This window comes from Python bivittatus, unplaced genomic scaffold (assembly GCF_059951505.1).
Source record: "Python bivittatus isolate LINGU-HERP-01145 unplaced genomic scaffold, Pbiv_v1 ctg000480_np1212, whole genome shotgun sequence".
NCBI lineage: Eukaryota > Metazoa > Chordata > Lepidosauria > Squamata > Pythonidae > Python > Python bivittatus.
In genome coordinates this window covers 66,666,183-66,691,235 of record NW_028277075.1, presented here as the reverse complement: position 1 = coordinate 66,691,235, position 25,053 = coordinate 66,666,183, and the positions used below count along the sequence as shown (strand labels likewise).

Here is a 25,053-nt window from a genome sequence, read left to right as displayed (position 1 = left end):
CCCAGGTCGTCCAGGGCTGGACTTCCGGTTCCGTTGGCAGCGCAAGTGGGAGGAAACCCGGTTTAATAATAATGGCAGCAGTAGCGGCGTTTGCCTTTGGTTATGGGCGGCTTCTGACTCGAACAGGTGAGTGGATGATTTTCCTCAATGCCACTGTTTTAAGCTGTCACTCAGGAACTACGATCTTTTAAACCAAGAGTTTGGGGTTGGTCGTTCCCGGGATTGGTTATCTTTTGGTGTTCTTTTTCCATCTTCTTAACGTGGCTTAGCTTTATTTTGTACTTTGCAACCGCGTCATAGTTATTCTTTGTGGTCTCTTTGCTGCTGATCTTAAACTCTAAATCCTCCTCTTCTCCTGCACTGAGTCCTTGTTTACTCTGGCACTTTTCTTTAGACAGTGTTCTCTCCCCCGACCCCATTCCTCCCCAATTATGTTGGACTTCATCCCTGGCCGCCCGAATCATTGAGAATGCTCTGATTTGTAATCTGGAGCATGTGGTGAGTATTAGGTGAGGGAGGGTGCTTCAAATCATGGATTATCTTTGTTGTCTTGCCTGGTTCATTGTGACTTCGCTGCTGGAAACAATTAGGTAATCCTTCTATTATTTATTTTATTTATTAAATTTGTATGCTGCCCATCTCCCTCAGCGGAGTTATGGGGAAACTCAGCCTTTAGGGAGCAAATTATGTTTGGTCAGGTTTTGAACTGCAAAAGCCCAAATGCTTGTTGCATTGTTTTCTAAATTTCAATATAGCCGAGTGATTATATCCTCTGTATTATGTTTGCATCTTTAATTTATTTATATTAGAAAAAACTTTGTCCAGAAACTTTGAAGCTACCTACTTTTGAAGTCTGTTTTAAAACAAATGAGCATAATAATGGTAATACTGAAGTTGCTAATAGCGAGAAGTGCTCTTTTTTACTGTTTTAAACCTTGATTTTATTAATTTAACAGGCAGTATGTAAAATAGAATACTTTAAATATCAAAGAATTTTTCATTTCCAGTTTTGGGTGCTCTGTTTTGTAGATTATAACTAAAATGCTTCTTCATAACTGAATTTTTTCAGTGCCAGATTGTTTTATTTGTTAGCATATGATGAAACCTATTTTAGCTATTCTCTATTCCAACTGACTATTCTGTGATGATTACATTCTTAAATGATTTTATGGAGTCTAGTAGTCAAGGAGACAAGTTTAGTAAATTGCAATTATTTTACCTATAGTATAAATTCACTCAAGGTTATATTTACTGCTTTGTAGCTGTGAACAATGATGGTACTCCAGTGACAGTCAAAATTATTGAGATTCTAGTATTGCCTTACTTTTTCAGGATAGTATTATTTGAATGCCACATAGATATAGGCTAATAAGCATTCCAACAAAGTAAGATATTTGTCACTACATGCTTCTAAAGAACTGTTTCAATTAGTATATGTGCAATTTTTGTTTACCAGAAAAATAGTATTGCATCAGTTGAAGCAATCTTAAACTTGGGGGCTTCAGTCAGCAATTTTTGCTGACTGTATTTCCCCACAAATAGCTGCTATTGTTCATTGGTTATTTATAAATAACTTTTATTAGAATTTCCAAGAGTATTATATAACAAAATATAATGACATTAAAATTCTCAAGAGCAGTAAAGCAGGAAAATCAAATTATATCTAAAAAGCCTAGAAGAAATATTTTTAGAAGATCTTTGTCAGAAGGGGTAAAGTCTTGCTACAGTCAGTAAAGACCTTCTTTGATAGCAGGTTTTCTTACCTTAAATGGCAAATATATTTACAGGAGCCCCATCATTTAAGGTCTGTACATAAAACTACATAAGAAGACAAGGGTTCTTTAAGTTACACCTCAGTAAATAGCTTCCTTTAGCCCTTGGCAATAATCAGTAAATCCTACTCATCTGGGATCAAATAGCATGCCCAGCTAAATCAGTTAAAGACCTAGCAGCTGTGTGCACACAGCATGCCGAAATTTATGACTTTAAACCTTGTTTGTTGTTTTGTCCTTCAGTGTTACATTAATCTAGCCTGTTTTGTTAGACTATGGTTCAGTGTATTGTGCCAAATTAATAAAGGGTTAATTCAGTTCACAGATTGTGTGAACCAGCCATTTAAAACACAGCTGCTATATACCTGAAAGTGTTAGTTTATCAAGTTTTCCTTAAGGGTATTATTACCTCTTCTTCCTGTGTATATTAGAGGTAGCCCAGTTAATTCTCCCCTTCCTGTTTGTAGCAGTATCTTATGCTTCCTTCAATTTTTTTCTTTGATTGCTTTCATATACAAAAGAAAAAAAGAGAAATATAACCAAAAAAAAAGGAATGAAAGAAGGAAAAATACACTTAAAAAGACATAAATGTAATCTTGACCATATGGAATAATACTACTCAGTCATTCCAGTATGTTTGTAGAAACACAATTCATACTGAAGAGTGAGCACGTATTTTAGGATTTAAAATATGGTGCAGCATATTTTCACATCTTTGGCTATACTCTAGTATGTTGCCTTACTGACACCCATGCTGGTTGTCTACCTAGTATCTTATTAGGCCTGCCTTTATATCTGAAGCTATCTATAATTTACATAGGCCAGAAGTTTAACTCAATAATTATTCCCAGTTAAGTGAGAAACTTTATCCTGTTAGATTGTTAGTCAGACCCTTACCTCTGACATCAAAAGACTACAAAGATCTTTTTGGATGAATTTTAAAGTGTTTAAGGAAGGGTAGGTTGATATCAGTAGAATCACTTTGCCCTTCCTTAAACACTCTAAAGTTATTCTTACTAATTCTAGAACTGGAGCATCTTAGTTGTATTAGAATGACTTTTTGTCCCTGATTTTCTTTCAGCCTTTCTGTTGAGGTCTACAGTTCGAAGTCTGAGTGCACAAAACACTTCACCAGTTCGAGGGTAAGATTAAGTCATTGCAGAATATGTTTTCCTTTCTCCTTTAGGATTCTGATTTAGTTTTTGTCATATTTAAATGACAAATTAAACTTTTTAGCCTCAATGTTGTGTAAAGACAGTATATTATTAATTGACTAAAATTTTATTCAGGCAGAAAAGACAATCAAATCATATTCACTGGAAATTGTGCTTCTGTGTCTATGCTAAATTTGAATTATATGAGTAAGTTTCTCAAATCCTTCCTTTAGGATTCCCCACACGCGCCCCCCTCCCATTATTGGGACTTTAGGGGCTTTTGGAGCACTTGTGAATACCTCTTTCTTCTTCCTCCTATGATGTTCTGTTGGGAAGCATAAACCTTTCTGTGCTGTCAGGACTCTGGGAAAGTACCAGTTTTTTTGTTGCAAATGATAGAATATTTATTTATTTATGATAGGTCACTTTAGAGCCCCTGTGTACAAAAGGCAGGCTAGAACTATGTACAACAAGCTAACAGAAGAAAAGAATGACAGTGTGTGGGAAAGCCCATAAAGGTATCCCTTCTTACATGGTGCAGGCCATGTTGTCTTTCTTGCAGTATTGTATGATAAAATCCAGCGCTGTGTAGTTCTGCAAGGACAGAATTACATATTGACTCTAAGACACTTGAAGCAAGTCAAAAGTTGTGTAATACTTTAAATGTTTCCAAACATCTGTAGAAAACTCTTATTCACTTATTCTTAAGAGGCATTTGCTTCTTGCATTTAATTTTCTGGTTTTCTCTTTCCTGGCTTCTTTTATAAAGGTAACAGTCAAGGAAGTCATTGATGATCATCTCCTACGAAATGATCACTTTGCTGCATGTGCATCCCTTTGCTGGAGTGTGCAAACAAAATCTGCAAAATGTTGGTTTTAGTTTGTCCAAACTTAAAGTATGGCTACCAACTTTGGAATAAGCCAGAATATTACATCAGCTTCAAGTTAAGGTTTATTCCTGGATTGTCCCAAAACTCGTAACTAGTTTTCCAATTCAGACAGAATGGATACCTATAGATAATTGAAGCTTCCTGGTTTGCTCAGTTATTTGAGCAGAGGAAAGTATGAAGGAATAATGTCTGCAGCCAGAGGGGTTATTCTTGTCTGGGCTTAGTATGCTGCAATAAATTGTCTAAATTGGCTCATTACCTCAATGCTTGTTTTAGCCAACTGTTGGCTGAAAAAAGAATAGAAAATGAATCTTATGTGCTTGCACCTGAGCCTAATCATGTTTCTTCCTACTTTGATGCAGTTCTAAAGAGTAACCCTTCAACACAAGAGTTTGAACTTGCTCCCAACTTCGCAGTACCTGGCATAAAAGAGATCATACCCAAAAGTTGTAGTGCTCTAAAAATTCTCCCACTGTGTAAAGGTACCCTAGAACATTCATAGTCAACATTGTGGAATTGAGTGGCAGCTAAGCATTAACCTGTATTTGGTGATAAGGGAGAAAACAGATATTCTGGGCAACTTGTGCCAGTTCTCTTCCTGCATACCATGAAGTCGGCCAGTATGAAGCATGATGGAACCAAGAGCAGGAAAAGCAAAAAACAGAGTGCCCTCCACCCAGCAACCCCTTCTAATGGCTCAGGCAAGATGGTTAAAGGAGCTGCTTCTAAAATCGGGATCTTCTCTTTGCCATCCACTTCTCCCATAGCCACTTTAGAAGCTGCCACTATTGGCTCTTCTCCTAAAGCTGGGCCCAGTTTTCTGGATGCAGTTGTCCCCCTGAGTGGTAGCAAAGACATGGATCAGGAAGAGATTCAGAAGGAGCACTATGGAGAGAGGACTCCTTCTCTGCAAATTCCTAACCAAAGTAGAATGGTAGTTTCAGCTGCAGAAGCAGTGTCAAAAATAGAGCCAATCAAGCTTGATGAAAGTGTTGAAATAATAGATCTCACCAGTGACTCTTCAGTGGTTGATCTTACACATAATGATTCTATTGCACTTATGGAAGAGAGCAGACAACAGCAAAACCAAGAATTAAGAAGCCGACTGCTGTCCAACAGCTGTACAGTATGTAATGATGATAGTGAATGTAGTGAAAGTGCTGTGGTGGCTGCCAGTAAATTGCCTAGAGAATTAGAAAAGGAGAGATTTGGAAGTTCAAAATCTTCAGGCGCTGTGAGTTGTCCAATTTGCATGGATGGCTATGCAGAAATTGTCCACAGTGGACGACTTATAATGTCAACAAAATGTGGCCACATCTTTTGTAGTCAGTGTCTCCACAATTCTCTTAAAAGTGTTAACTCTTGCCCTGCTTGTAGGAAAAAACTCAATCATAAACAATGTCATCCAATATATATATGAAAATATGGATGCACCTGGTAATCTAATTTGAGCTTTGTGACTATAAACCTGACTGAAATAAATGTAGGTTACATATATTACTTAAATGTGATAATTAACTCATGGGGATTTTCCCCACTTGGCTGCTTCGTGGTCTGATTATATTATGCAAGGTTAATTTTGCTTTAAGGAGTATTACAGCTCAGTTTATTCAGGGACCAGAGACTCTCATCTACTGAAACCTAAATTAAAAAAACTGCACAAGTAATAAGAGAACTTATTATTTATTTCATTGTAGGTCAGTTATAAACATATTGATAGTCAGGTAGCAAGCAGGTGAAGAATGTAGGGCACTCTTACAAGGTTCATCTTATTAGAACTAAATTAACAAAACCCATACTTGATGGAGAAACTTTGTTATTCAGTGAGAAACTTTCCTTTGTGTTGATAGAACCTAAGTAAAAATACTGAACTCCCAGATGGACAGGATTTATACAGTACTAGAACTCAAATCTCATACTATGTACATAAATATTTTATTTCAATTTTCTTTGGTAGTCTACATTTTCATTTTAATTACATTCATAATTAACAATCTTAATGAGAACTGTGAATGCACATCATCTGCTTGAACTTAAATATAGAAATCCTGCTCCATGCATAGGATTAGCACCATTTTGTCCTTAATACAGCACAAATGGGCAGTTATACAAACCAAATTGCCTAAAGAGCTGCTCTTTCCTACAAATGGTAGTCAATTACAATTTCAAGCCTGTAAGAAATAAGGATACATAAGAAATAGATTTTGAGTGTAAAAGTGATCCTGTTAAATATTTGTAATAGAGTGGTGGATGGCTTGAAGTGGTAATCTAATTTGATCTTAAAAGCCATATCCATACTTATTATAGAACTGTTGTAAAATTAGTTACTGAGGTTATACAACTCCCTCCAGAATACCACTTAATAGCTTTATATAAGCATGGAATTATGAACAGAATTCTGTTTCATGAGTTCTTCTGCTTCTTGAAATTATTATCACAGCTGCCTGAACAATAAATGTTACATGCATTTAAGAGAGTAAAAATGCACTTTTGATACTTGTTTTCGGAACAGATAATATTAGCCCAGTAGTAAGGCAGAATGCTTTAAAAGACCTTCAGATGCTTGGATTATATACTCACATATATAACATTTATCTTCTGTACTGACAATTGCTTTTTTAAACTCTACATGTAAATAAAACTTTTTTGATGTTTTATTAAAAAGGCATTCCATTGCCATACTTTCATCATTTTTCAGATATTAACAATTTCCTTAGAATTGTTTACTGTGGTTTTTTTCCTTCCACTGTAGAATTTATCACAGGAAAGTACTGCTGAAAAATCCAGAGTGGTTCACTGGCAGGGAACTAAATGATGTTTCTTATGACTTAGATTTATTGTTAACTAAATTCTTAATTGGTGTTTTCTAACACCAGTACCAAAATGTAACTTGTGGACAGACAGATAAAATGTATCCTGAAGATTTACATTATAGAACCAAACAATTACAGCATCCTTAAAACTGGGACTTTTTAAAATATAGATCAAAGGTTTCTGATGAGAGTAAGATAGATGCTGGAATGAGTATGCAGGTTTAAGTCAGCAACATTGAAAATTATGTTGTTCATAGCTTCTCTAGAAAATATGTGTTGTCAAAGCTGTCACCTCACTGGAGCAGTTATGTGCCAGTTCTATGAATGTTTATTAGGGATGAGTAAAGAAAGTTAATTATGTTTCCCATTGTCACAGAGTTGTGGCATTCTTTTTGTGGGGATGGTGGTAAAGAATTTTTCTCAGGAGCCCATTGTGCTTGATTTGGTGTAAAACACAGCAAGTAGGATTGTATGGTATTCTGAATCTGAAGGGCAAAAGATGTTTTAGAGCAGATGTGAGCACCTACGTAGCACCTGCCAGCAACTTCTTAAACCAAATAATTTTCATGCAGCTGCCAAGGGCAGCTGAGCGATCCTTAGAAAAGGATACAGCTGTGTTAAGGAGTTGCTGACAGGTTCTGTGTGAGCACCTGGATGTACTGCAAAGCACCCTTTTCCCTTTGAATCCAAAGCATTGCACAGCCCCAATAATAAGGAAGAAGTAGCATGAACATAAATGGAAGATATCTTAAAAAACTGATGACATTTTTTATGCCCAGCAGGTGGCAGCACCTAGGTGATTTTGCATACTCTTGAAAAAGCTAAAGACAGATGTGGTTAGTACACATCTGTACTAACTGAAAGGTCATTCTGGAAGAAAGCAGTGGCAAAATGTTTTGTTGTTGCCACACTGTGTCCATCTGGTCCCCAGAGTTGAATTGAATGAGTCTGCTTGCCTACTTTCCAGGAAACAGGGAGAACATGCCCATCACACTGTAATGTCTCTGCCTAGCCCTACAAATAGCTTTATATACCTCACCAAAGACCTGCCCCCATCACAAAGCCGGAGGAAGAGCAATGTTCTCCTGCATCTTAGCTTCTCTTTATATTTGCCCTTGTCTCTCGACTGGTAAAGCACAAAGGTATGACTGCTTCGCTGCCCTGCATATTTGGTAGGGAACACTGTTCTTGCCATAGCATTAATATTAATGCCCATATAGTCAAAAGCAAGGTAGCTGCTTGATGATATAATTGCCATTAAAATAAAAAGCTGTGCAATTTGGGTACGTAATAATAGCTTCAAGCTCCTTAGTTTAACCAACTTGCCTGAGTTTGCTTCTCAGGCTGAGGTATAAATCAGCTATTCTGGCTGGACTCATACAATGCATCAAGCCATAAACTAGCTGACCACAATTTAGCTTAGCTGCCGCATGAACCTAGACAGTCTGAAGTGGAGTCTGTCAGTTTTTATGAACTGAACACATCCAGTAGCTTGCTTAGCAATAATATGGAAGTAGTTTGCCACTGCTGCCTTTGGGGCAGTAACAGAGAATGGAGCTGTGCACATAGGGCATACCCTGAGCCCCCACTGCATGCAGAAAACAACATGAAGAGGTGAATTGGAGTTTTTGCTGTAGCTTTATTCAGAACTTTAATAAAGCAAAACCTGTGATGGAATGGACTTATGAAGGCCAGGCTCAGGGAGATAAGCATGTTCTTAGCCCCCAACAGGAGTGTGGGAAGTTCAAGAAGATGAGGCTGGCACCTCCCATCAATCTCACCAGACTCAAATGATGTCAGGTTCAGCCCAAAGAACTCCAAGAGACAATGCAAATACAGTTCTGTTGTGTTTATTAGCTTCAACCTCAAGACAGAAATCTCACCAGACTGAAACCTAGTTCCCAAGCCAGCCAGCCACAACACCATGAATTCCTTAGGGAGGTGCCAGCCGCATCTTCTTGAACTTCCCACGCTCCTGTTGGGGGCTAAGAACACGCTTATCTCTCTGAGCCTGGCCTTCATAAGTCCATTCCATCACAAAACCTCAAATTACACAGAAGACTCTACAGTAATCACATTCATGCAAATAGAAATACAGGTGTCCTTCAAACCTCAGCTAAGGTGTGGAGGTTGGGGAAAAAAAGTCATAGCAGTAAGGACAGCCCTATTTGTTATCTCACTTGAGCCCTCCATGCATTTGGTTGCTGCCTGAGTAGGGCTTCTGCTGAAACTCTGAATCTGTTAGGCTCTTAAGGGTCTTTTCCAATGCTGAGTTAATATTGGCATGAAAACTGCTGTTCCTGTTGTTGATCCTGGTCCTGCCTTTACTGTGCATCAGTGCCCCCCACCTGACTTCCCTCCAGGTTAATGAGTGATGTAGACTAACACATTGTCTCCATCTTGAAGCTGCCTTTGGACAGTATTGGGAATAAGGGATAAGTAGCACTTTAACAACAATTTAGCTAAGGATGGCTTAATTCTGTCTGTCTCATGGCTGAAAATGAGATGAAGACAATGTCACAGAAACAGAGAAACAAATGTTGCCAGGAAACATATATAGCCTATAGAAAATAAGGCTTGAATAACACAGGTAGTCAGGAGTTGATGAAGTCAAAGGGCACTGGTTCGCATCCTGTTCGTAGTTTTGCTAAGGGCAAGAGCTAGGCTTGTTCAAAAATTATTCATTTTAAATAAGCGCAAAGAAAAAGATAAGGTATTTATCTTTGTTTTTCTCATGGAGGTTGGAATTTAGATTTGCTCCCTTTGGGAAAAGAGAGAGTTTGCATTTATCATGTATAAATGCAGTGTTGATCTTTGGGATTCTCTGTGTTTTATTATAGTAAATGGCAGTGAGCTTTTGAACACCTGCTGCCATCAATGGGGTAAAATGTGCATGCTTCATTAGCAAAGCTGATTGAGAAGCAAGACAAAACTTTTCTACCAGGTGTCTAGGCCAGTGATTCTCTTAAGTATAGACCACAGAGCAGGTGGTCCATCCAGCCCCCAAAGTTCAACGGCCAGAAACCACTCACTATCTCAGTCCCCACCATCCTTCATATGCCCTGACAGTCATGTAAGTCATAGTAATAGATCAGAAGCTGGAACCTGGTTCACTGAAGTGTACAAGATATAATGCAAGTGATAATCTTTGAGTGAGATGGGTGGTCAGTAAATTTGAAAAATAAATACCAGTTATAAAATTCAGAAAACTGACAGTGAACAGGGCTTGAGTACAGTTAATAATTGAGCCCATCTGTGTTGTGTTAAATGAAATTGTGATCTTGCACAAAAAAACCCAAAAGAAAAGTGCAAGTAGGAAATAAAAAGATGAATATTAAAAAAGGGATCTCTTTATGCTGGAGATCCACTCATCTCTAGCCCCTCAATATGTTTGCTAAAGAACATTCTTGACCAAATTTGTGCTAAGAGTTGTTATTATGACATGGAATACATAAAACAATTCAAGTGGTAAAAACTTAATTTGGGGTTACATTTTTGGTACAAAATTTACTCTTAAAAGACCCTTTAAAAATAAAGGGGATGAGAAGGCAGATGGAAGTGTAATTGTTTTATTTGTCAGAAAAATGTAAACATCCATTTTTTAAAGACTAAACTATAGCAGAGGAGATATTCAACTGGATGGTCCCCCCATTTTCCTGATTTGTATTTAATAGTCTGTGATTGCAGATAGTTTGAGAAACACAGGGGACTTCCGGGGGAGGTATGGTGAACTGAAGACAGCGAATAAACCAATTCCTTGGAACCTCTCCTGATAAGGAAAGGATGGGGGATCACCCATATGTGCTCCAGACAGCTGCTCCTCACGAGAAGACCACAGAACAGTGAAGAGATAAATGTTTGTAACCTTAGAGGAGTGGTTTCATCTACTGTGGTTAAGTGAATAAACCACTGTTGGGTGGGCGTACTTAAAGATAAACCATAATTAATAGTTAGTTTGTAATTCATAATTCATTGTTTATACAGCTATTCCCAAACTTTTCCTTTACTTTGTGATGCTGTTTCATAATTGAAAGCTTTTGAGGATGAGTATATAAATATATAAGCCAGGGATTGGCTGCATGGTATCTGGGGACATCATGGTAAACATGTCAGTACGTACTCCAAATGACTTTCACACTGCTAGAAGTAGTCTCCTGATTATATTTTAAAATGCTCAGTACATTGTTGTTTTGAATTAGTTTTCTATCAAGCCTTATTATATCTGGACAATGCAGAAAGCCCATCGCAGCTCATAGTAACTTCCCAAGAGCCCCCCACCCCTAAAACCTGAAATCCTTTTAAGTGAGGTTTCCAAGTATTGAAATAGACATCCTACTTCAAAAGTGTGAATTCTTCATCACAGAGTAGGGGGCCTTCTACAGTATAATCAAGGAGTTGGATGTTGAATTCCCTGCCAGCGTAAAAACCTTTTGTATTCCTGTCAGGCCGAGCCCAAGAACAACAATGAAACAGTCCAGTTGAGTAAAGTTCCTTTATTTGCTTACCCCTTATAGACAGAATCTTGCCAGACTAAATCTATACTACAGCAACTAGTGGATATACCCTGGGAGATTCTAGTGAGTGACTATCCAGCCTTTTGCCTCCTTTTCCCTCCTGGAATGCACCCCCTCCTTCCTGATAGCCTTGATCTCCCACATCACTCTCCTCGTAGATACGTTCCATCACAATTCTGGAACGGGTTAATTCATTCTTCTGATTCTGCTTCTCTCATAATCATGCTTTATGATTCATGCTTCTGTATGTGAGGCTTGTTGAATTAGCTGGGAGGTGTGAAACTTTCTTGGCTTGAGGGCCATACCTTTTTTTTTTAAAAAAAAATTGAACTTGAGGAGTGTAATCCAGGAGGTGGGCAAGATGTTTTGGCTCCACCTTTGTTTTTTTAAGGACAATAATGGAAGTACCCTTTATTATCAACTGGACTGCTTGACTGTAACATTTATAATAGCAGATTCTTGTTATTTCACAGACTGATTCCAAAAACATCCTTGTCATCACCTCCATGGCCTGAAATCAAGCTACCTGATCCAGCAGAAGAGGCAGTACACCACAGAGGTAAATAATCTGTACCCACTCAAAAAACTAAGGGTATGATTCTTCTGTTTGTTTCATTTTAATATTGTCACTGCCTCCCTTTTGTTTCTGCTTTTGATTTAATAAAGACATGCATAATCAGTTGTCTAGAATAATAGAACAAGAAACACAATAAGCAACAGTAGTGTTAGTGAAGTTATCTTCAGGTGTTTCATACAGAAGGTGGCTAGATTTTTCCTCTAGGTATTGAGATATGTGTCACCCACAGTGTGCCCTCTTAGCCAATGCAATCACCATTAGCAGGCCACTATATACTCAGTGCTGCCTCCTTAGAGAGCCAACCCTGTTTTATGTTTTACGATCCCAGGGGGAAAGGCCTCATTTCTACCGTGACCCATCCAAGGACATGTGAATGAAGCTATGTCTTTTTGCTGGACTTGAACAGTGGACACGCAACCCCAGGAAATTACAGGTTTTGAGTTCAGGGAGCAAAGCACCATGCCACACCTTCATGCTCCTTCATGTGTATTTTTCAAGACCTTGCAAGCCCAAGAAAAGGTGCAGCTTTTGTGAGATGTTCACAAGTTGAGGTGTCTGTGACCCTGCCTACTGTGCAGTACTTTTTTCTGGTTCTGGACCTGAAGCACTGTGCATTCCCAGAGTTTGCTTTAGGATTAGTTCTTTTAGATCCTAAGAAACACAGCACTGTGGATGCTGTGACAGGGCTATTAATTCAAAGCCACTATTCTTCCACACTCATCTCCATACATATATTGCATTTAGAGAGCCATGGTGTTATACTATTTAAAATGCTCCCAGACTAGGAATGGGGAGACCCAGGTTCTATTCCATCTTCAGCCACAAAAGCTCATTGGGTGACCTTGGTCAATCACTCTCTCAGCCCAACCTATCTTAAAGGTTGTTGCAGGGGGGAAAAAAAATCAGAAGAAGGAACAGTAGACCTCATCTTGAGCTCCTGAATAAAATGTGAGACGTAAATCTAATAAGTTTAATTACTCACAATTTTCATCCAGAGGTTGTACAAAAAGTGAATGAGTTAATTGCCACTGGACAATATGGAAGACTGTTCGCAGTTGTTCACTTTGCTAGCAGACAGTGGAAAGTAACCAGTGAAGATTTGATTTTAATTGAAAACCACATACCTGCTGAATGTGGAGACAGAATCAGAATGGAAAAGGTAAGCTTTGTGCTAGCAATGGCTTTTTCTCCCTATGTTAATCAGAAAGGTTACTGTACTATGAATGTATTATTAAATCAGTGTAACACATACAGGGCTGCCTCCCTCTCACCATGTCATTTGCTACCTGTTAGCATCTCCCACAGGAGTACATGTCCCATGGCATTCTGGCTTTCTCCATCAAATTATATTCTTGGGCTTAGAGGAAAATATACTTTGAATAAGTTACTTCTCTGCAATAGCTTATGTGGGTATTTCACTTTTTCAATTGATTTCTCCATATCCTTGTGCCACTAAAAAACATACCAACTTTGATTTGGGTAAGCTGCTCAAACCTGGTGCCCTCCATATACTTTGGAGAACACCTCACATCAACCCCAGCCATGTTTTGGAGGGGCTAAAATCTCAAAGTTATTATTTGCCTAATTCAAACCAAACTAGTCACTGTCAGTCTCTCAGACAGGACTTCCAAGCATTCCAGCAAGATGGAGTATGCCAAGATCTTTTTAAAGTGATTTATTCTGTTGCTATCCAGACATGTTTTAATTATACATTACCATATACAGTACATCTGCTCCGATTTGTAAACATAATTCTGGTGCATGGTTCAGTGCCCAAACTAATCTACTTAACAATAAAACAGCCTGGATAATTGAAGATTCACATAAAATAAGATGCCACTGAGTTGAACAGTATTAATTGTCTTATGTATTCTGATGAAATATTACAATTTGGAATAATTTAGCAGTGGAAAGAAGTTTTTCTCTAATCTGTTCCCTTAATTTTTATTTTGAAGAAGCATCCCTGGATATTTATGCTCTGTTTAACTTGGTGTCATAACTTGGTGTGAAATAAAAGGAAATCTTGCAAGAAAGTAACACCTGGGAGTGTGAAATTTTGCTGGCTAGTTAGTGAAATGAACAAAAAGGCCTTGCACCAGCATTTCACAACTTGGCACCCTCCTGATCTGTTGGGATTATGATTCCCAGAATTCTCAGACAGCATGGTAAATGGCTAGGAATTCTGGAAGTGCCAAGCCCCAGTGTATCTGGAGAGCAGAAAATGCCTAATATTCATGCTGATTTCATTGGGGTGCTATCTGTACTGTTTCTCTGAGAGCTGCTCAGAACCCCAGGAACAAACAGGTGTCCAGTGGGGTGATTTTCGTCTTTCTTTGCAAAATGTGTGGTAATTGCTTCAGCACTGAAAGAAATCACATCATGCATGAGAACAGTGACGTCTGCCACCTCTCACTGTCTTCTCTTGAATGTTCCAGAGATGTGGGGAAAATAACACAGTTTTTGCCAAAAGTGGTATTTATGTGGCAATCCCCTATTTCATCCTGGCAAGAAAACCAAACTGCAGATTTAAGGTGCATTTTCCACAAGTGCCTTGGTAACGTTCTGACATATTCTGTAATCTGATGATTAACATGCATTATTTGCTCTTGCCCCAGGTACTTTTGGTGGGGGCTGATAACTTCACGCTGCTGGGAAAGCCGCTCCTGGGGTAAGGCGTACTTTGGGGTCATTCAGTCATGCTGAATCTTTTCAGAGTCATGTGCAGTGGGCTGAAAAAGCGTCCAAAAGGCTTTAGGAAAGGATGCCTACCAACCACTCAACAACAGCTGAGGGAAGGATGCGTGCAGAAAAGAAGGGAATTGCTGTAGTAACTCCATTGTATTTAGACCCTCCTAAGAAAAGCAAGTCAAAATAGTAGAGAGTTGCAGTGGGAGGCCAAGAGGGAGGGAAAAGAAGGAACAATCAGCTCGAAGATCTGGGGATTTCTTACCAAAACCAACTGTCTGTAAAAAGACTACAAATTCTCATCGCCAGGGAGAATTAAGTCTCATGATTTTTATTTTTCTGTTTCTTTCAAATTCTGATGTAAAACTCAAAGAACCATTGAAAGCAAAAGCCATTGTGGATTGATATATACACATCATTTCAGTTTTGCAAGTAGGAAACAAAAGAAGGAGGACTCTTCATTTTAGGATTTTGCTTTAAAAAGCTCATTAAAAATATGTGGTGTCTGTCGCCTTGGTATGTTGAACACAGTCTAATTCATCACATTTCCTGCTTATTCGGAAACATTCCTTTATAGACCAGCAATAGCCCATTTTGTTTTAACTTCCTGGAGAAATCAGTTCCCTTCTAAAACCATAAATTTACATCTCAAAATGTTGTTGAAGAAGATTGTAGCCGTCTGTTTTCTAGTATAATTATTTCTTTGATATTATTTCTATATCTGCTTTGTGTTACTGTTTGTTTTGTAAGCTACCTTCAGAGAATTCTCTGAGAAAATTGGAGTATGCAGTAAATAAATAAACTATAGAAATGTTTCTATTGTTATTGCTTAATTTTTCAAAGGAAGTATCTATTTATTAGGAGTGAATGTAAGCAGGGTTTTTTTTCTCTCTCTCAATTTGTTATAAAGAAAAGACCTAGTCTGTGTGGAGGCCACTGTTATAGAAAAGACTGAATCCTGGCCAAGGTTTAACGTGAAGTTCCGTCGACGAAAGAATTACGAGAAGAGAAGAAGTAAGATGAAAAACATACATAAAATTTTTAATCTAAACCCCTACTATGCAGAATATTTCCTGAAATGATTGAAGGGCTTGGGTGTGTGGAGGAAAAAAATGATTGGAATTGAGTTTCAAGAACTGCAACACAAGTGGCTCCCTTTCTTTTTGCCATTTTAAAAAGATAAAATGTCATTTGAGTCTATGTTTTGGCAACAAGGCAAATGTAGTTTGCTGTTGCCCCCTTCCAGGATTTTTGTTTCATTGAGGCTGTAGTCCTTTGATTTCCTAGTGGTCTCCTATCCAAAAATTAAGTTTAATCCTGCTTAGATATCTGAGATCAGCCAAGGTTGCATAGGTGCTGTTAGCTTGTTGGGCTTTTAGCACATTGCCTCTTAATTATATCTGATTTAGATTTTACTGCATGAAAGCAAGGCAGTTCTTTTCCAACAGCTCTGAATCTTGCATGTGAATCCATACATGTTAATAAGGTGAAACTATATTTCAACAAGTTTTGATAATATGATAACAAAGCAATTTCTTAAGTGATGATTTGTTTCTCAGTGCCACAGACAAGCAACTTTTAAGATGTATATTCTGTGGAATGAATGCTTTTCTGCGATCAGTCATGGAATTATTTAGCTCTTTGTGGCAACTTATAAAGTAATTCACTTATAAAGCCAAGTCCTGAAGTGAATTTTCTCATTATTTTTCAGTCGTCACTCAGCCGCAAACTGTTCTCCGGATAAACTCCATAGAAATTGCTCCTGTTCTGTCATGATGAATTGGTTTGTAACATCTTGGGGGCATTAAGAAAATAGAAAATGTTCATGTTGCATTTGGTTATTCTCAGTAAACTTTTTTTAAAAATGTTGTTATAATCATTATCACCATCACCAAATATCTCCATTGCTAATAGTGCAATCTTGTGAACTTCTTTCTTTTTCAATTAAAATATTATAAAACTTTAAACAACAAAAATCAAGGCAATATATAGGTGTAATCAGTATTATATACTATTTAATAAAAATCTGTTAACATAAAAACAAAGTTATCAAATATATCAGTACAATTAAGATCAGGCAATTAAAATGCTTGGGTTTTAAGGTTTCAAGCTGATAAGAAAATATTGGCACAACTCAAACTTCCAGGGAGAGTTTTTAATAGCTGTGGTTCCACACCCAGAAAGGTCTCTCTGTTATTTTGCATTGAGGCTGCATTTGCACATAAACTAGGGTTTGTTCTAACCACGGTTTGAGCAAAGTAAGCACAGGTCAGGGTCAATATTGCAGAGGAGGAAAGTAATTGTGGCTTGTTCAGCCAAGTCCTAGTTTGTTTTCTCCATTTCTTTCATCAAAACCCAGAAAAAAATGAGCAGAGTATAACAAACCCAGAATAAGGTAGGCTTATGGATTTAGATACAGTTGTGTCATAGTTAATATATGCTAGGATTCACAAATTGGTTTAAAACTATCATTTCAAATTGAAGTTTGTGGCCAAACAAACAATGGATTGTTTCTTGGAACAGGATGGTATGTCACGCAAACGAAGAGCAACTAAGCTACATGATGGCTTACCATTACATCTGGATCAACTTGGAGAAGAGCTTCTCACAGATGACTCTGGAATGTGGAGGCTCTGATATAGATTCCAACAATATTACCTATCAGTAAACTGGAGCTGAGGCCCCATTAAAAAGCAAACAGTTAACACTATTTCCGTTAATATCTTTACTGTACTTATACCTCCTATAACTCAAGGATGTAATACCTTCCAAGGAAATATGCTCTAAATCTGTTATTACTGCAAGCCACTTAGTCTTCAGACTTTATTAGATTTTTGTCTTAAGAGAGAAAATTAATTCTCTAGTCATTTTGCTAATATGATAATTGGAATCTGACCTTGAATTGATTAATGCTTGGGTTAAAGCACTTGGACAAGTAACAATGTTCATATCTCAATTATTGCTGATGAATGATTTCCTCTGCCCCCTCAATCCAGTTTGGAAAGTTGCAGGAAACGAATCCTTAACTAATTAGGCCACAGCTAGATATTGGCTTTGGTTTGGAAGTTTGAGGGCATGTTGTAGCTCCTTTCACAAAATGTATGACTTGTGAGGAGCTAAACCCTACTTATCAGAAGGCCAAAAGTTAGACTACTTCCTACTATCGCTTCTTGCCTCGCTCCTAGCATTCTCTAAAGCCCTCTGATTTTCTGGGACTCTCACAGGAAACAACAAGCTACAGCAACCAACCACTTTTAATATTCTGAGAAGACTGTGAAATCTCTACCGGGCAAGAAGCATTCTTGTAAATCTAGTGGCTGATGCCAACATGTTATTTTAAAACAATTATTTGGCTTCCCAAAGTCATAGAGAATTCATGATGTAACTGGAATAGGCAGGGCCAAACAAACATGATGTAAGTTTTATTTCTTTGGCTAGAAGGTGGCTTAACCTTAAGCCCAGTGGGTTAATAGAATGGAATAAGTACAAATAGCCTTGCTGACGCTTAAGGTTAATTCTCTGGAAAAAAAAGGGTGGGGTGAGGGGGATACTAAACCCAATAAATATGGAGTTGCAAAAGAGTTGTTGGGGCAACCACTAATTGTGCATTTAAGCTGCATGTCAAAATGATGTCAGGCTGGCTCTCCCCCCCCCCTTTTTTTTTTATTGGAATAATCTTGCGGAGAAAAAGTAGTGAAGCTAGAAGCCTGCTTGGCACCAGGGGAAATATCTGCTGGCAGACGAGTGTCCAGAGGCACCATCTTATCTGCCTTTGTGTTAGGCATCGTCAACAGTATTGCATGGATATTAATTCATTGTTCATTTAAGATAGCATCTATTGTTATTAGCCTCTTTGCAAGTCAATGGTATTGCATACGTTTTAATTTCTGATTTAGAAATTTACTCCTACTTTCTCCTTAAACTGACTCTAGTATAAAAACTGGAGCAATTTCAGCTGATCTGTATGTGTGTATGCATGCACACACATATGTATGCATGTAGTTTTCATCTACAACTCTTACATAACAGTATTTAATAGGACTGGTTTGTTCCCACTAAACTCTACTAATGCATCCATGGTGTATCTGGGACAATTTAAGTAAGGGATGCTCCAACTATGGTGCCCGTATCTCTGATGATTGATGAAGTTTATCCAAATGATCCATAGAAAGACTGAGAAACAGTCAAGCATATCTATATTTGATTTATTTTTTCCAGTGATATAGATAGGGACATTGTCACTAGGGAGAGAATAGATTAAGAAAACCGTGTTGGTGAAGCTTGTTAATTTTTCACTTAAAATAAACAAGTCCCAGGGATTTTTTAATGGCTCAGCCTGTGGTCCATGACTTTTTTCTTTTAAAATATTAATATTTATTTTATATAATTAATAAAGCAATTTATAGTTTTCTTAATATGTGAACCTGCCGATTTAGACTTTAGCTAGTGAGCGGTCATATCTATTGCTCAAAGACGGCAGGATTAGGAAGTGGTTGGTTTATCAACAGACCATCACTAATTTAAGTCACAGGCAAAATTTTCATATTGTCTACTATGCATGCACGTTATGTTGCCAATCAAAGGTACAGAAACAGCTGTCACTGGCACCTTTTAGATGTTAACATTCCTCAGAGACATGTAATGAGTTATACATATGCAAGCAAGCTTTCCTCAAAGCTCTAGAAAATACTATGTGAATCTGTTTCAGTCCTAAAGTAACTTAGACAGAAGTTTCTGGTTAAATGATTGGATTTGCACCTTCTGATTTTGGAAATCTCTGAAATGAATATTAGAATATGGCAAACACTACTCTGGCAAGCTTTTAAAATTTGAGGCTTGGCACTGCACAGTGATAAGTGTGCGCTATTCACACTTTTTGTTCTTATGACGGTTTGGGGGGATATCTTTGAAAGGCTTGATTTATTTTTAATTTATTTTTCTGGGATATTATGGGCCCATTCTAATTGCAAACAAAAAATACATTTTAATGACCTGGATTCTGAGAGCCTGCAAATGGCAATCATTAAGTTTCAGATGGGGGGTGGGATATGGAGTTGCAATCCTGATTAACATGATGGAAAAAATACTGTAACAATTTATCATCATAGCATATACTAGCTGGATCAATAATTAATGTTTAGTTATAAGACACAAAAAAGTTCTGGCCTTTGAAGCATGGCCAAGAGCCACCATAATAGCTTAAAAAAACACACACACACACAATCCACTCCTAATTTCATAATATCAATGATAGTGGATATGAATAATAGTTAATGTTCATCGAGTGTTCATACATAATATACTGTTTCATTCATTTTAACTCTATTCTAAGAAAAAACAATAACTGCATAAAGCCTTATCTTTACGTTACAAATGGGAGGCTCGGACTACAGTATGTTTAAGGCTAAATCCTATGCATACTGACTAGGAAAAATTATGTTTAAATCACTGACTTCCCTGTGAATATCTTGTATAAGGCTGCCTAGTTCACAAATTAGTACAGGAGGAGGAGAGCTTTCTGAGCTACTATGAGCCAGGCTTTTAATGGCTCAGTGTCAGTCCTCTTGTCTACCAGCTTATTTTTCTCCATGTCCCATCTTTACTACATTTCCACAAATTTACTAAATTATGCTACTAAGTGAATGAGATAAAACAGCATCAAGATGACCATATTCACATGACAGCTTAAATCAACTTATTATTAGGCCCACATCATCTGAACTTGAACTATAGGCCAAATAATGGTTACCATGGAGTAATTTAATTGCAATTGGAATCAAGGCTTGTAAAAAGTAAGTAAAAGGTTTACTCACGCTGATGTTATTTACATTAATCCTCATTTTATCTGGCCTTAAATGAGAGGGTTAATCTGAGGTTAATCTTGCTTTCTGGCTCTACCCACAGAGATAGGAAGCTGGAGCAGCTGCAGAATGGAACTATTTGAGGCATATGTCTCTGCTGCTGCTTGTTTTTCACTTCCCCACCAGTGTGCATTTGGGAAACAAATGGGATGTAATTTAACCACGGTGTTCAATCATGACTTCTTGTAAGCTACCTTTACCTATGGTCCTGTGTGAAGATCAGGTCACTCCAGATTTGTTTGTGTTATTTGCAATTCAACAGGAAATATTGACCAGCACAACGGTTTTTGGAATAATACCTTAAAAGTGGGGGATTATTAAATCTGAAGTCAGCCAAAGTTTCATATGTTGTCTGAATCACCTTCAGTGGCTGAGTACTTTCACTGTAATTAATCGTTAGTGTCTCATGCATAGGTATCTATAAGAAGCCACAATGATAGAAATGATAAAATTCACATTGTTTCTTCAATTATGTTATGATGCATGTGACATCCCTTCTTCTCTTCTCCGCTGTGGATGCCCTTTGTATCATGTGAACACAGCTGGTTTTTAATGAAGATTTCTGAGCACACTAAATGCCTGTTTTGCTGTTCCAGTGTTTGGAAGTGCACCTGCTCTTACTCAGCAGCAAAACTTTATACTGTAAAATATTCCTTGGATTTGTATTATTTGTGTATGCAGAAAGATGAAACTCGGGAGAGCCTTTCAGTTCTGCAAATCACCGTACATACCATTTTATACCTTTCTCCATCTGAATTCAAGTTATATGCAGAGGAAAGGGGCAATGAAAAGAAAATCTGGCAGAAAGCAAGGCTGGTGACAATGCAGGGCCTCCCCTTGGATTTTTATAAGAATTTTCCAAAAAGTGTCATAAATATTTATCCCTGTTGAATCAAGATTAGTAGATTTTGCCTTTCATTATCATCTATCTACTGGTCAAATTTGAATATACTTGAATATACTTAATATTAATTATGGTTGCCATTCAATTTTTGTTGAATATTTGTTCTTTTGTGTTGGTTTCTTTTGCTTTTGCTATCAAAAACCTGCACTGTGATTATTCATAGAGCGAAACTGCACAAATTATGAGTATGTGAATATTTGTGAATATATGCTCTTTTAAGAATCATACACAGTCTAATCTCATTGATTTGAGTGATCTAAAGCACTGCTAAAATGTCCAGGTTGATATGAATGCAAGCAAGGGTTAATTAAAAGTTATTCTGCCGTGGGGAATTTTATGAAAAAAAACCTGGTTGCTCAAGAGCGTAAGATAATCATAGTTCAAATTAGGGGGAACTGCTTTCTGAGAATAATTATAAGATTTGTGGGCAACATACAGATCCACAGTAATGGATAATAGCATTAATAAGGTATTTAATTATCTATTCCTTCTGTGTATCATTAAATTATGTGGTGACAGCTTGTCTCATAGAACTTCTCTTCCCTTAAACACAGAAGCCATGAAATCACCTTCCATCGTGAAACAGGCAGGGATATCTACTAGTTTTTGGAGTGGCTCATTGCGAAATGCATGGCCCTAAGCTCATAGCTCAAAAGCCCTGTCTCTTTCCATCTGCTGCTGCTCAAGTGAGGACTGCTGTAGCCCAACAGTGGAGGGCAGCAGATTGGAGGGGTTGGGTTGGGTTGGGTTGGGTGGGGTTTTAACAATTGTACAAATGCCTGTTGCTGGTTCCCTGGTTTCAGAATATATTTTCCAACTTCAGGGGTTTACTGTTTTGGAACAGATGTCCTTTTTGTTTACTTTCCTGTACTCTGCAAAACATTTCTGTTTCTTATGTTAATTGATATTCAATTTACTAAATTGAATAAAGATGTTACCGTGTGCAGGGATATCAAAACAGTTCCCAAATATGGAACCAGGACAGTGTGTGTTAAGCAGGATGCTCTTGCCAAACTTTTTCCCATTCATCTTTCTATCATATGGCTCCCAATTTTACTCTACACCATAACAACTCTTTCCTACAACTATTCTGAACCAGCCTTTCAATAATTTCAGCCAGATAACATATCAAATGCTTAAAACCAATTAGAATCAACAAAACTGTTATTGAAAAAAAAAAGCTTATGTAAATCAGGGGTGAAAATTCCAACCTGGACCTGGAGCTTTTTATATCTGAATAATTTACAAATAAGGGGACGCGCTGGCACAGGGGCTTAATGACGCTGAAAGTTGCCGGCCAGAAATGGTCAATGCTTCAGCGGTTCAAGTCCAGCCTTCGCGTTAACAGGGTGAGCTCCTGTTTCCTCCCCAGTTCCTGTCAACCCAACAGTTCGAAAACTCACGTGAGTAGATTAATGGGTACTCTCACTCCGGTGGGAGGAAAAATGCTGGCGGCACCTTGCAAAAAGGAGTCGGGAGCAGTTGCCAGGAAGCACGAAACCGTGCTCACCCAAAAAGGGCACGAAGCAACGGAAATCCCGCCTCCTGCACTCGCCAACTGGGCTCTGCTCTAGGAAGGAGGCACTGGCAAACCACTTCCGAAACACCTTGCCTTGAAAACTGCAAGGACTTGTCCAAGCAGTCACTGCAGAGTCAGTAACGACTGAGTGCAGAAATGATTGGCTCTCCAGCGGTTCAAGCCCAGCTCCGCGGGACAGGGTGAGCTCCTGTCCCTTGTCCTAGCTCCTTGCTTACCCAGCAATTTGAAAGCTATTCCATCTGCAAGTAGATAAATGGGTACTCCCGTTTAGATGGGAGGAACCGGCGGTGCTGCGCAGGGGGCAAATACCGGTGCTGGCCGAACTCCGAATGCAGCCAGCATGAGCAGTGAGCGGCGAATGCAGCCGGCATGAGCGGCGAGGAAGATCTACGGAGGAGGAAAAGCCCGGATGGCCCCCTACCAACCCCTGCCGGTCACATAACGTAATTGTAGAATTGTAATTGTTGATATGTACTTTGTGAGCCGCCCAGAGTTCCCCATTGGGGGGAGATGGGTGGACAATAAATCGAATGTAATAAATAAATGTGCCCTTTTCTTCCAAGGTAAGAAGCTGCCTTAGGTCATGCAATGAACTAGCTAGCTGTATCTCGGTGCTCATCCCATTCTTCGGTGTTTCCTTAAAATTTCAGATGAGCAGTACAGATGACCAATTCTGTATGTAAAGCCTGTGCTCTATAACTAAGGTATGGAGATGTGGAAAGCATAATACTATGTGGGAGAATCAGTTTCAAACCCAGAGCGCTGGTTGTATTCCCAATTATCCATTCATAGTCAAGGAACGAGCCCGCTACTCCAAACAATTGGGGGGAGCTTTGTGTTTACTGTTGTGGTCTAGCCTTGAGGTTATGAAGGGATGAGTGATGATCAATAAATCTGGACGTGAAAGAAAAAATGGCAGCAGTTCTGAATATTTTTCTCTCCAAAGCTAGAAAACTAACATGATTGACTGCATGCAACCGTCATGTAGCATGCAGATGAAAAGTTACTCATTGAAGCCAGTAAATTGTGCTCTGCTGTGATAAACAGCTACTTCAGTTGTTCCCAGTGGTAAAAGGGCAAGAGGTTCCAACAGCTGGGAAGTATATAAATTACAAGGGAATTGAAAATGACTTCTAAGTTGTTGGGGTAATCCTTATTTATAATAATTATTTAAAATACAGCCAAGGGCTTGGAAGGACAGGAAACTCGCAGAATTTGAGGAAATAATACTTAACATTAAAAGTGTTTTTTATTTTTTTACATATATCATAAAAATGCCTTAATCACCTCCAGCAACCCTACAGCTAAACTGGGTGTGGAATTTTGGATACTCTTGTTTTTCAAGTACTGGAAATGAACAAAATACATTATGAAAAAGTTGTAAAATGGAGGCTTAGTAAATTCATGGGCAAGCAAGGAGATTTCTTCCTTCCAAAAAAGTTGGGTTCTCTCAGTGACATAAAATTGTTGTGAATGGAAAAAAGGTGGGCCCAGAAGTGAATGCGTGTTAATTAATATTTTATATAAAGTTTCATAACATAGGATGGTAGAACAGTGGACAGAGTTAAAATATTACTTTATGGCCTGGTACATAGGACATTCCAAGCCATATTGTGGCTTGTTTCAATATATTTATTACATTGTGTGAGTTCAGCCATTGTGATATGTAAATCATGTTTTATAGTTTAATGTGATGTGTAAACCCAGACAATTATGATTTAATTAACACATCATAGTTAAACTATAATGTATGATAAGCATGGAACTATTAGTTCAACTGAGCTTTCATTATCAAATATTACAGTACTAGTTAAATAATTTGCTTTTATGTTCAAGTTTAATATTTGGTTTAAGGAGGGATAGGAAACCAAGATAAACCAATGATACAACCGAAAAGAAGGCGTGTTAGGAATGCTACCTGCAAGAATATATTGCCATGCCAGCTGTTTATCAAATGGCTTGACAAATCAGAAAAAGCTCATCCAGCAGTAGGGCAACTGAACATTGACAAAACTGCAGGTTTCGTTTTAGCCTGACTTAAAGCATCAGAAGGAAGTGCTCAGCAAAAGTTACGTGATAAACGGCATGTTGAAGATGTGGAACAAGAATGAATTAAATCACCCAAATAAGCAGTAACTGCAATCATATATGGTCTTGATGTTTAAACTACCCGGAGAGTTCGATTCTGCTCGGTCACGGGGGGAGGGGGTACTTTGATGGAAAGATCTTGCAGCTCTCTTGATGATTTTTCTAGAAGTGTGTCTAACCAGCTGCCTATCTGCCCTAAGGAGAAGCCTAGTGTCCCCCTCCCTATGTTATTGTAGAATTGCTGATGTTTCGTGA

The 25,053-nt window shown here is 38.1% G+C and overlaps 1 protein-coding gene and 1 pseudogene across 1 annotated transcript; both read left to right on the top strand.

The window, feature by feature from the left end:
- Position 1: 1 nt before the first annotated feature.
- Positions 2 to 23,740, top strand: MRPL21 (mitochondrial ribosomal protein L21). Its single transcript, XM_015887909.3, has 7 exons — positions 2 to 126; positions 2,854 to 2,914; positions 11,617 to 11,702; positions 12,716 to 12,879; positions 14,336 to 14,388; positions 15,316 to 15,419; positions 16,117 to 23,740. Exons 1-7 carry the CDS (start codon positions 72 to 74, stop codon positions 16,179 to 16,181), a joined length of 588 nt encoding a protein of 195 aa, XP_015743395.1. The 5' UTR covers positions 2 to 71; the 3' UTR covers positions 16,182 to 23,740.
- On the top strand, positions 2,921 to 8,292 carry LOC148215000 (E3 ubiquitin-protein ligase RNF4 pseudogene; annotated as a pseudogene).
- Positions 23,741 to 25,053: the final 1,313 nt, after the last annotated feature.

Excerpts from the sequence above, each read along its gene's own strand:
- MRPL21 (XM_015887909.3), top strand. The coding sequence starts at position 72 with ATGGCAGCAGTAGCGGCGTTTGCCTTTGGTTATGGGCGGCTTCTGACT. Across the intron at positions 14,389-15,315 it reads CTGGGAAAGCCGCTCCTGGG|AAAAGACCTAGTCTGTGTGG; the intron begins GTAAGGCGTACT and ends TTTGTTATAAAG. Across the intron at positions 15,420-16,116 it reads GAATTACGAGAAGAGAAGAA|TCGTCACTCAGCCGCAAACT; the intron begins GTAAGATGAAAA and ends ATTATTTTTCAG.